This window comes from Tiliqua scincoides, chromosome 2, assembly GCF_035046505.1.
Source record: "Tiliqua scincoides isolate rTilSci1 chromosome 2, rTilSci1.hap2, whole genome shotgun sequence".
NCBI classification, from domain to species: Eukaryota; Metazoa; Chordata; class Lepidosauria; order Squamata; family Scincidae; genus Tiliqua; species Tiliqua scincoides.
Genome location: NC_089822.1, coordinates 101,495,429 through 101,507,628, shown reverse-complemented (window position 1 = coordinate 101,507,628; position 12,200 = coordinate 101,495,429). Strand labels below are relative to the sequence as shown.

The 12,200-nt window shown below is 48.1% G+C and overlaps 1 protein-coding gene across 4 annotated transcripts in view; it reads left to right on the top strand.

The window, feature by feature from the left end:
• The first annotated feature begins 2,175 nt into the window (after positions 1–2,175).
• Positions 2,176–12,200, top strand: part of ZYX (zyxin) — a 29,989-nt gene continuing 19,964 nt past the window's right edge. For 2 of the 4 annotated variants that reach the window (XM_066614738.1, XM_066614736.1), the window contains exons 1-2: positions 2,176–2,413; positions 10,053–10,341. In XM_066614738.1, coding sequence (XP_066470835.1) covers positions 10,077–10,341 — 265 coding nt within the window. In that variant the 5' untranslated portion in view covers positions 2,176–2,413; positions 10,053–10,076. Of the gene's footprint in view, positions 2,414–9,411; positions 9,481–10,052; positions 10,342–12,200 lie in introns of those variants that run through there. The other 2 variants (XM_066614739.1, XM_066614737.1) reach the window with 2 other exon arrangements.

Below are 12,200 nucleotides of genomic sequence, written 5' to 3'. Positions count from 1 at the left end.
AAGTGAGATATGGGGACCCATCCTCTCAAGTTTGAGATGGGTGGAGGTTCACTGCTACCCCCTGGCCTTGGGAGTGACTCAGCTTTACAGATTGCTGAGTCAAATGTCTACAGATTTCCAGCATCTCATTTTGTAATGGTGAGGAAACTCAGCATTTTTCACTAGACCATTGTTTCCCAACCTGGAGGTCACAACCCCTCAGGAGTCAGGACAGGCATTCCAAACCTTCATTTGGGACACTACCCCCTTAAGGAGGGTAGTGACCCAACTGGGGACCCATAAGTGCCATTAATATCCTCCTCAGCCACAAAGCTTCCTGGGTGACCTTGGGCCAGTCACTTTCTCTCAGCCTCACCTACCTCACAGGGTTGCTGTGAGGACAAAAGGAGGGGAGCAGCTGTGTACACCGCCCTGAGCTCTTTGGAGGAAGATCGGTATAAAAATGTGAGAAATAAATAAATAAATAAATAAATAAATAAATAAAATGGCACTTCCGGATTTCACTGCCATGTAAGTAAGGTGGTTCTCCGTAAGGGGGTAGCATCCCAAACAAAGGTTGGGAAAACCACTGCACTCTAGACTAAGAGCTGAATGCTGCATGAAAGACAAGGCAATAGGGAAGGTCTTCTGACTTCAGAAGGAAAAGAAAAGAGCAAGTTATGGCTCCATGGGGGGAAAATTCATCTATATGTAAGGAGGTGCCAGAAGCAATCACAACACAAATGGGATTTGGGGAAGAAATCAAGAGTTGTGGCTGCAGTCCAGAACTAAGAAATGCTACAAGCAACTGTGTGCATGTTTTTTTCTGCAGCTCGGTGATGTTTTGCAGTCATCTTCACCCAGGAGGTCTACACCGCTCTCTTGTATGGTGCCGTTCACCATTCCAAAGGGATGGAGCCCTATTGTACTGTGAGCCTGAATGAGAAGACAAGGGGAACAAGATCCTTTTGGGTCACACTATCTGTGGGGTTTTTGTATGCAGAAAGAACAAACTTCCTCACCACTTTTTAAAAGGAAGTTCTGAGTCAGACGCTGCTGCAGCTGGTTTAGACAGGGAGGAGGGGTGGGAGGATGGAGAAGAGGCCAGGCAGACCCTGACTCATCAGGAGCGGCTTCTATGGACCTAGGGGCTCCAAAGGAAATGACATCACTCTGAGGGAGCAAGGGGGTGAGGGGTTTGCTTCAGGAGGCAAACTCAAGATGTGAAATATATCATATGTATTCTGGTGTTGTGGGGGAGGGGAGAAAGGAGGGCTGAGCAGAAGTATGAAGGAATCTATAAACCTCAAGGCCTTGGGCTAGGTGGGACGTGGGGGCCTTGTGAGGGGTGGGAAGTGATAGATCCAAGACTGGGCAGAAAACCCACTCATTAACCAGTGAGTTGCTGGCTTTTCTGTTCCTTTTAGCCTTCAATCTTCTGCATCCTTACTTAGGAGTAAGCCCCACTGAACTCTTGAAGACTTAACTTTTCAGGAACCACCATAACCACGAGAGCTGCAGTAGCAATACCTTGCTGACTTGAAACTAGGTCCTTTGGAACTCAATGAGACTTGTTGAGGAAAAATTGGGCTGTCATGTTCTCCCTGCTTACCTAGAAGTAAATTTCATTGAACTCGGTGAAACCAATAAACACATACCCACACTCGGGCTGTGTAGCAGCAATGTTTAGTTGGGAATAAGATCATAGAACTGAATGGGCCTTCTTTTTTTTCTTTTTTCTTTTTTTTAAGAAAACATACACAGATAAGATCAGGTGGTGGATCCTTTCGAATTCTGAGAAACTCGCTTCCGATTAAACAGCACGGGTGAGTGCCCGCCCCATCCTTACTTAGGAGGAAGTGCCATCGCAGTGGGGTTTACTCCAGAGTAAATTTACACTCGTTGGGCTGCAAGGCTGCTCAGAAAGGAGGAGGGAGAGCGTCTGGCAGTGACACAGAGGACCTTTTGGAGGAGCAAAAGCCTTGACCCCCCCTTCTTTCTTTTTTTTACTCTCCTCCTCCTCATTGCCACATTCCCCGATGAGTGAGCTCAGCTGTTCGCTCAGAGCTGCCTCTCTCCTTTTATGGTCAAACAACTTGGGCTGGGCGAGGCCCCTTTGGAAAAAAAAAAAAAGCATTGCGATCGGCTAGGAAGTGTTGGGGCGACCACAACTTCTCCCCCCCCCTCCCCGGTCTACTCCCCGCCCCCTCGATCTCCACCAACACCCCTCTTGGCAATCGAGCCGGCTCAGAAAGTTGCGCACGGGCCAGGCAGGAAGGCAGAGCCCTCCTGGCCACGGGGAGGAGTCGCTGGAGGTCGCGATCCGCCGTCTCCGGAGAGCAGCAGCAGCAGCACGCGCCTCACTGAGCGTCCCCCCGGGGACCTCCCAGCAGTTCTCTCCGGGGCTGCTGCCTCTGGAACCGTTGCCCCCGCTGTAAGTCTCATCTCTCGCCCCGCCACCAGCGGGGCTCTTGCAGAAAGCCGCTTGGTTAACTCCACCCTCGACGGGGAGAAATCTAAAATGCCCGCCTGGGTTGGAGGGCAGGGAAACCTCCTTTAAAAGGCTCCCCTCCCAGGGGCACCGCTTTTCTTTTACGCTTACTCCCCGGTGCTGGCTGGATTCTCTCCAGGGCCAGGCTCGCTCACATCCTCGTAATCGCCGCGCGCGTTCTAAGCGTGCTGCTTACCCCGGGGGGGGGGAAGCCCCACTGAATTTAGTGGAACTTCCTCCCAGGTAAGGGTGCTTAGGGCCGCAGCTGGAGGGACCCTGAAGGGGAGGAAGGCGATGTGCATGCTTGCTCGGGAGCCTCGTGAATCGCGCTGGCTGCTGCTTACTCTCGAGGAAATTTGGATTGGGCTGAGTGGGTGGGTGAGTGGGAGCCCCAGCCCATGCCTGTCTACTCAGAAGCAAGTCCCATGATAGTCAATGAGGCTTACTCCCAGGAAAGTGTGACTGGGATTGCAGCCTCCTAGGTCCTGTGGATTCCTTACTGGAGTTACTTCTGAGTAAGACGTAGTCAAAGCCCGGGCTCTCAGCCTATGCGTGTCTACTCGGAAGCAAGTCCCATGATAGTCAATGGGGCTTACTCCCAGGAAAGTGTGGCTATGATTGTAGCCTTCTTGGATTTCTTACTGGAGTTACTTCTGAGTGAGGTATAGTCAAAGCCCGGGCTGTTAGAGCCCAAGCCTGTGCCTATCTACTCAGAAGTAAGTCTCACTGTAGTCAGTGGGCTTACTCCCAGGAAAGTACGGCTAGGATTGCAGCCTGAGAGAAACGATCTGCTTCCCCAGAGAGCCTTCTCCTCCTCCTTGGGGGAGACCTTGACAAACCCCGCTTTCCCTGCAAGCTTCCTTTCCCTGCTCGGAGGAAACACCGCTCGCTGGCTGGGGAAAGTGGAGACGCGGGCCGCGAGGAGCCCGGGCAGCGGTGTGTGCGCGCACGCGCGCCTCTCAGCCCCCCCCCCCCGCGCCCCAGCAGTTCTCCAGATGTGTTGAGGTAGCGGAAAGAATCCGGCGCGCGCCCTCGTGAGGCGGCTACTGGGGCGGCGCGCCTGGTGCCCTCCTGCAGGAGAGAGGCTTGGGGTGCCTCTTGGCAGTCCATTGGCATGGCTTCTCCTCCTTGACCGTGGGGAGGCTGCAGGGATGTGGAGTCTGGCCTCTGTCGCCACCTCTCCAGCTTAGTCACAGGAAAGTGCTCCTCCCCCCTGGAGCTTTGCAATTCCCTTTCTCTCTCTCTCTCTCCCCCCCCCTTCCAAAGCAAACGGTGCAAGATTAGCCAGCAGTGTCTTGGTCTGGGAGGAGGGGAGGAAAAGGTGCTTCACTAAGAGCACAGCGCTTTCGGTGTCTCTTAACTTGTCCAGCCGGATTAAGAACCACCGCAAAATAAAGCCTCCCCTTTTAGAGGCAGTATATCTGTGAATACCAGGTGATGGAGTCAGACAATACATGAGTGTCTATCACTTTCAATAGATCGTCATCAATGGATGACGGTCATCACCCATAGATGTAGATCAACACCTGGTTGTCTTCTTCCAGAGGCTTTCAACCAGGGTGACCAGATGTGATAAGCACAAAGGAGGACAAGGTCTCCTCCCCCCCAAATGTACAAGGAAAATGTAGGACACGGCAGAATAAAAGCTAAAAACAGTCATGTATTGATTTCATGTGGTCAGTTTAAACACTGTGGGCCCGATCCTATCCAAATTTCCAGCACTGGTGCCGCGGCAATGCAGCCCCAAGGTAAGGGAACAAAAGTTCCCACACTTTAAGGAGGCCTCTATGATTGCCTCCCCACCAAAAGATGCAGTGCATGCCCCACTGGCACAGCTGCACCGGCACTAGAAAATTGGATAGGATTGGGCCCTATATCACTTATTAAATTTGAAACAATATTACATGTAATTTATGAATTCCAAGAAAGCTCTGCGCTACCTGCTCACAGGGAAAAGGAGGACATTTAAGTTCCTTTCCAGGACACGAGGCTAAAAAAGAGGATATTCCTGGAAAAAGAGGGCACCTGCTTTCAGCTGTGCAAGTAGACTGCTGGATCTCAAGCAGTTTAGGGGGGGATAATGGTGCTGTGGACCAGCCTGATGAACTCCAAGCGTAAAGGGCCACTGTTTAAAATTGGTCAGTGAGCCCCGGCAGCCATCATGACGCCATCAAAATAAATGATTCTTGTGTTTCTACAGAATCCTTTGTGCTGACGAGAGTTTGCTTTGTGCATGTCTTCTTAAAAGCTCTGCTATATTTACTAAGGAAAAAGAACCTCGGCATATTGGATTATATCTGACACATCAACATCAGTGGAAGCTGAATTGTTTGCTCTTTCCAAGAATTGTCACCTGAAAGCCATGGTCATGTCTCACTGCAGAGAAACTGTGCTTGCAGATTTACCTTTTGCAGAATGAGCAGTATTCAGTGACAGAGAAGGGCGTAGTCCTGAGTTGCAAGGAGGTTGTAGGCTCCCATTTAAAACTGGAACCGCTCTGCTTGGCTGCACTGGTTTCACTTCCCTACTGGTAGTAACAGAAGCTGCCTTTTATGTTTTAGGAGCTAAAACGCTGAACTCTGTGGCTCCCTGTCCTGCCAAAGTGTGAGCACTTCACATTGGGAAGTGTGAGCAAACTAATTGAGCTGTTTTTTTAAAATGTTGGGTAATACACAAGCCCTCTGTCCATTGTTGCATCACAGTAAAGTGTCCATGGTATCACAGTGTCTGGGAACATGCCACCAAGCCCAGCTGGGCTCAGTTGCTCTACCTCCTCTCTGAGAATGTCTGAATAGGCAAGCGCCACCCCTGGAGAGAGAATATCTCAATGATTTAAAATGCTCTGCACTCAGCACTCCAGATCATAGGGATACTCTCACAGCATTTGCCTCTTCAGACAACTGCTATGCTTGGAGAGAAGCTCTGAAGTGGGGAGAGGAGGCCTTGCTGGTGTGTTCCCAGATGTGATGCAACCAATGACAGTGTCATCATTGCATCATGTCTGAAGAGGACAATGACACACAGACAGATTAATCCAATTCATTGTCTGGTTTTGGGGGCAGGATTGTGGATTTGTGGCCCAGCAATCACAGCACATCAGCTGAATTTTTGATGACTGCCCCCATCTGGAAGTTCTTAAGTTCCAACCAGCATAAACATAAACAAGACAGTTATCAAAGCCCTGGAGGGCTCTGTGTCAGCTTGGTTGGCCCCAAGTTGTGACAATGCGTCCATTGTCTATGGCCAACAGAATCAAGTAGTAACATTTTTCTGTTTATATCCCTTGGTGAGATTGTATTTTTGAATTCTTTCTGCAAATCGAATGCAAGTGTTTCAAGGGGAGGTTGGGCTGAACCCCTCTCCTCTTTCCTCCTCCTCTATGTTCAGGATAGTGTCTTTCCGTTCCATGGAAGAGTATTCATGCATGTAATTCTCCTGTCTACCATCAGGAAAAGCTTTACCATTTGTTTCTGCTAGTTTGTATGAACTGGCCCATAGTCTGCTTCCCCCTCTCTGTCCAAATCCTCTCTGTACCAGCCCATGGAAGCCTTGCATGTTAATCCTCTTCAATCTACAACAGTGAGATTATATCAGAATTTGTATTTATTAGTGTCTGTAATGTCATTGACTTGTATGCTGCAAAAATGTACTGTGGAGAAGCTCATGTACTAGGTCACAGCTTCTCACCTAAAAGATTTTTACCCTGCCTGGCTATTCCTAATATATGGTTTTATCAGTTGCTGTTTTAACTGCAGAATGCTCAGTGGGTGTGTCCATTGTCTTGATTGTATGAATAAATTGGCAAGGGGTGCTTTGCACGATTACAGTTACATGCGGAAATTGTGGTTGACAGAGACGTTACCAGATTTCCCATCTCTGACAAAAAAACTGGCACTGAGATTTATTTTATTATATGAATCCTCTGTGCAGCCCACCAGAGGCACTCAAAGTGGCTCATGCTTAGAAATAATCAAATACAGATATAATACTTTCAGGAAACGGCAACAAAATAACATCATGTTCAGGAGAATATTTTCGTTGCGTAGACCCCAAGTCCCCATGTTTTCACCAATATTCTGAAAATTCCAGTAGAACAGGGTCTAATGGGCAGGGCCTAGGAGAGGGGGGTAAAGGGGGTAATTTGTACCTGGGCCCAGGGTCAGAAAGGGGGCCTAGGAGCCAAAGGAGGGGGCCCAGAAAGTTCCTGGGACTTGACATTTTCCTATCTTACTTGAACTCACTGCCAGCGCATAATGCTGGGGCACAACCACGTGCATGCAGTGTTAACTGCTGCTGCACACCATACACACCAGGCCCAGGAAAGTTTCCATGACCCTCCTTAACACAGTGTCAAATCTGGGAGGAATCTGGCCTGCTACAGTAGCTCTTTGGCTTGTGGATTCCATAACCATGAAGGAGTGTATAGAAGCTCAGAGACCCAGCTGTGGGGCTACAGCTGCTGCAGAAGTTCATTTTGATCCATTCTAGTGTGAGCCTAAATACAATTATGCTAATTTTCTGCAATGGATTTTCTATATTTCAAAAATTTTGGAGAAAGGAGTGTGTTTGGTTTTCCTCATTACTTTACAGAGCTGCTAATGCCGCATGGTCGGGTAGACCTGGACCCTATTTTGCTCCCTGTTCTGCCTGCCCCAATTGCCCCCCTTCTCCTTTGGGAAGAGGCCCAGAAGAAACTTTGTACCCCCTGCTAAAATTCCTGTCATAGGCCCTGCTAATGGGCCTCCTTGTAGGGAATTCCATAAGAAGAATGCCACCACAAACAAGTCCCTGTGCCTTGTAACTTTCCCCAACAACTGATAGCAGGGACCAGTGAAGGGATTCATTAGATCTTAATGCATGAGAGGAGGGGGACAATCACACTAGATTGTCTACGTCTCCTGAGCTTAGATAATTACAACCAAGAATTCCCTAAAGCGTTTAGGGTTTGAATTGCTTCTCAAGGTAATGGCCATCCCTAAAGTGTAAAAGTCCCCTCTCCACTCAAGTGCCAGTTTTAGGCATAAATGGCTTAGAGCCCCATCCTATCCAACTTTCCAGCACTGGTGCAGCAGCCCCAAGGTAAGAGAATAATACCTTGAGGAGGCCTCTGTGACTGCCTCCCCAAAACAGGAAGCAGTGCATACCCCATTGGCAGAGCAGCACTGGCACTGGAAAATTGGATAGGACTGGGTCCTTGGGCAGCAAATTTTGGTGTAATTTTTTAGCATGGGACCTCCTAACTTTATCTTGCTCAGGGGCCTCACCAAGTCTAAATCTGGCACTGTCCCCACTGCTTTTCCCATGGTCATGACCTTTCTCCTGGTTTGTTAAAAGGTTTCAGGCACTCATTGACACCATATTGGCTGCTGTCCCGAATAACTGCAGGGTGGGGTGGTGCCAGAGCTGTTCTGGAGTCTTCTCCATTTTGCAAGAGTCTATAGGGAACGTTTTCCCACAGGGCAGAAGGGATAACTCGTTTGGACCTGCCCAAGTGAGGTGGTTCATACTGTCTTGCTTACTACTTGTCCAGTGGATGTTGGTGTCTGGCCCTGTGCTGGTTCTTAATTGCCTTTCATTTCTGGTATGCATGTTTGTGTTCAGGTTCTTTCTTCATGGCTACCATGCCTGGAGTTTTTAACTATATTAAGTCTCTTTATTTCAAGCATCACAAGGGACTGGTTACAAGTGCTAAGAGGTGGTGCTGTCCTGTCTTGGGCAGTGAGGTCACTGGTAAGGCATAAGAGGGATGAGATAGGCAGGGCAGCTGCAAGTGGAAAGCTGCAGAGAGCATGTGGGCAAGGGGGTTGTCTTGGGGTTGAGGAGATGGAAACAGCTGCTCCTGCTTTGAGATGAAGTGTCCTTATGGAACAGCTGACTGCCTTGCTTTGTGTTCTTACGCGTTGACACTTCTATCCCATTTTTGTCATCTCTTGGAGAGTGTGCCAAGTATGAACTGAAAACTGAATATAACCAAAGCCTTTTGTTCTGTAAAGCATCTCAGGAGAAAAAAACAAATGCTTGGTGGTGAGATTCTCTGGCTTTCCGCTTGCAGGAAATAGAACTTGAGTATGTGATAACCTTGACTTTCAACTCCTGAACTCTCAGAGTCATGGGACTCATTTAGCAGTGTTCCACAAATTTTCAGAAGCCTTGGTAGCCAAATTCAAATTTATGGTTGAGCTGTTGGCTTTAGCAACTGCTCCTCTGGTGAAATTGGAACAGACCCGTGTGTGTGTGTGTGTGTGTGTGTGTGATCCCCGCAATTGTGCTGGGCTTCGAAGAGCCTCAGAAGCCCAATTCAACTGTAGAAGCAATACTTCTCCAGTTCCAACCTTGGAGCCACCAGGGAGGACTGGGGTTTATTTGATAACCTCTAGCCTTCACTTCCACATCAGGGAGTTGGAATGGGGTCAAGGATCTCTCCCACAGTTGTCCTCCATAGAGACCCATGCACATTTTGCTGTCTTAAAAGTTAGACCTATTGCTGGGTATATTTGGGGTGCTGATTAAAAAAACGGCATCAGTTTTGCCTTATCACATCTGGTTTTGGAGGTACGGCACAGCCTCATTAGTTAGCTGGGATAATTTGCTCTGGATGTATGGAGCCCTGCTTGCTCCTGCGCTTGCTTGTAGAAAGGCCAGCCTGTGAGAGGGGCGGGCTTTAGGGCAGCATTTCTGTAGCCTGACCTGGCAGAGGAGGCGTGTCAGTGAGGCTGGCTGGGTCCAGGAGCTGCTTCCTGTGCACAGAGGGGGGCGGGCAGCCAGGCGGCAGAGCAAGCAGAGATGCTTCACAGGAATGCTCATCTTTGGCCACTGTGACGGAAAGGACCAGACAGAGCCATTGCTGGCTGTGCGGGAGGAGGGCGGGCGGGTGTGCCTGTGCGTGTGGGGAATGCCAGGGACTCGCTTGCAGATGACACCACCATGGAAGCTGCCAGCTTCCCTTTTGTTCTGCTTCTGCTGCAGCTGTCCGAGCCTCTCTGCTGACCAGCCGGGGCCAGGGCCTTGAGGTAACCTGAAAGCAGAGGGCGGCAGGCAGAGTGTTACTGAAGAGGCAGCAGGGTCTGATTGTGTTGGCAAAGGGAAAGCGGGTGGCCATGCTGGGAGCTTTGTGGAACAGACCCCTCCCCAGCTGCTTTTGAAAGGAAAGGAATGCTTCTGAATTTGGCACATTCCCATGAAGCTGTGCCCCCACCCCTACTCAGACTCTCTATTTTAAGAATGCAATGCTAGCATGCAATTTTGGCCATTGCTGATTTTACCCAAAAGCACAGGCTTCTCACTATCTTTTAAATTGTGAAATTTCTGTTGTGATCTCCAAGTGCCTCTCTTTGCTTCCCTTCTCCGCTCCCACAAGTAGAGTGTTTATTCTGTGTGGGTACTAGAGAGTGGGTGAAGGTTGTCTGGTCTTTTGGATCCAGAATGGTTAATATTTGCTTTTTGCATCTGGTTGTATTTGTCCCATCTTGACTTTCTCCCACTACTTGCTGCCTTAAATGCCCTCCCCCTGGTGGCCTTCCCCTGATTATAACAGAGGCTCCCAAACTCTTCACCTTGTCTGATATCCTGTGTCTCTTCTTAGGTGCTGAGCCACCCCTGCAGCAAGATGGCCTCCTCGGGTGCCCCAGGAACCCGCATGACCTCCACAGTCAGTATCAACATCTCCACTCCAAGTTTCTATAGCCCCCAGAAAAAATTTGCGCCTGTTGTTGCTCCCAAGCCCAAAGTGAACCCCTTCAAGGCGGGTGGAGCTGCATCTGGAAATGGCTTGGAGCAGACGTTGCCGCTGCCACCACCTCCTTCTGGGGCCTGTGCCCAGATAGGGAAAGTGGGGGAAATCCCGATAGCTGTGGCACTTCCTCTCACTGAAGGTAAGTCACTGCCATAACTCTCTTTGCATTGCCTTTGGAAAACCCAAGAGTATTCTCCCAAAGGTTGCTGCACATTGTGTGCTGTTCTAGAGCATCCCCTGCTCCCCCTATTTTTGTAGTAGCATATGTTTGCAAGGGAGTGTGCAACACTGGACTGCGGCAATTGTCTCCTTGCTGAATGTTTGGTTGTCAGAATTGTTTTGCCAGATGCAGAAGTGAAAAACATTTACAGGAGAGAGAGGTTTAAGGTGTCTCTCTGCATAGTGTACTGTGGTGCACCACAGATTTGGCAAGCTGCATGAAAGAACTGAGCATGAGGACTAGAGCCTTTGCCAGAAACACATTAAGTAGCCATAGGCATACTGTTTCTTTAGCTTTAGTGCCCTGCCCTCTAAATCTGCAATATGGGAATAATAATACAGATCTGTTTAAAGGTCTGGTTGTAAGAATTTCTTAGATGGTAGGAAGAGCTTTGAGCCTTTGAAATTAGATTTATTTATTTTTAAAAAAAATGTTTACCCCTCCTTTCTGATAAAAGGCGGAAGGTGACAGTACTGTGGAATTCAATTTAATAAACAAAATGTGTAAATTGTAAGAATTTAGAAGTCTTTTCTTTGGGAGATGTTTAGAAGTCTTTTCACCCTCTTTTCTTGGTTCTAGTGATGAACTGGGTATGTTTGGTCAGGTCTGGGGGAATAGTTAATTTAGTACAAGGCAGAGGTACCCCTGAAGTTAGGTGTTCTAGAGTTTTAACACTGTTTTTGAACTCTTTTCCAAATGCTGCCTAAGGATGTGGGAGCAGTGTTGGATTTTTAAATTTTGTTTAAAGAGAGAGCATCCAGGACCAAGGGTACGTGTGTGCGTGTGCACGTGATGCGTATGTGTGGTAGCCCTGCTGCCTGCCCTGGGAGGAAGTGTTGCTAATTATGAGGACAGGCTGGTGAAATGCCAGGCACTCTGTAGATCAGGGGTGCTCAAATTTTCAACTTTAGGGATGCTGGACCTTTAACAAGTGTATAGAAGAGAGAATTTCAGCAGGTGCAACTTGTCATCCCGCAGATGACAAGCTGCACCTGCTGAAATTCTCTCTTCTATACACTTGTTAAAGGTCCAGCATCCCTAAAGTTGAAAGTTTGAGCACCCCTGCTGTAGATGCTTGGATATACTGCTGAATTTGTTTATGTGGGTTTGTAAATGGGAAAATGACTAAAGTCAGAGCCCAAAAGTACCTGAAAAATAACCGTACCCTTGTTCATTCTATTCCTTCTTCTCTGGATGGAGAGGATGGTTGTCATGTGCTACACAGAAAACACAACCTAGATGAAAATTTTCATTTGGTTTGTATTTGTATCTGACAGCTGCTATCTTTCCTGTTTTTAAGGGTGTTTCTTTCGGCATAGTCATTAAGAGCTCTGTCCTTTAAAAAAAGTCAAGCACAGTTTTTTTTTTGTTTTTTGTTTTGCCTCAGAGCCATCTTCATTCTTTAGTTCACAGAAACTAGAAATTAAGCTGCCATATTTTCGTTCTGGTACAGCTGAAGGACATATCTCAAGGATATGTCCTTGACTTCACGGTGCAGGATTGCTGTAATGTTACAAAGCTTCTCTTTTAGGATACAAGGAGGAAGTGTCTGTATGTTTTTATCTCATCGGAGGTAAACCCAAGAACCTTGTGTCTTGGATAAAAGCCTGTTTCTCCATTAACTGAGCTATGGAGAAAGCACCAGAGGCACTTGCAAGGCAAGTGCCAACTTAATATTCTACTGATCTAACATGCAAGTAAAACTTCATTGAATTCGAGTAGGAATTAATAATTAGTTTTTTAAAGGTGGGTTTGGTTGACACACACCTCAGTGTGAG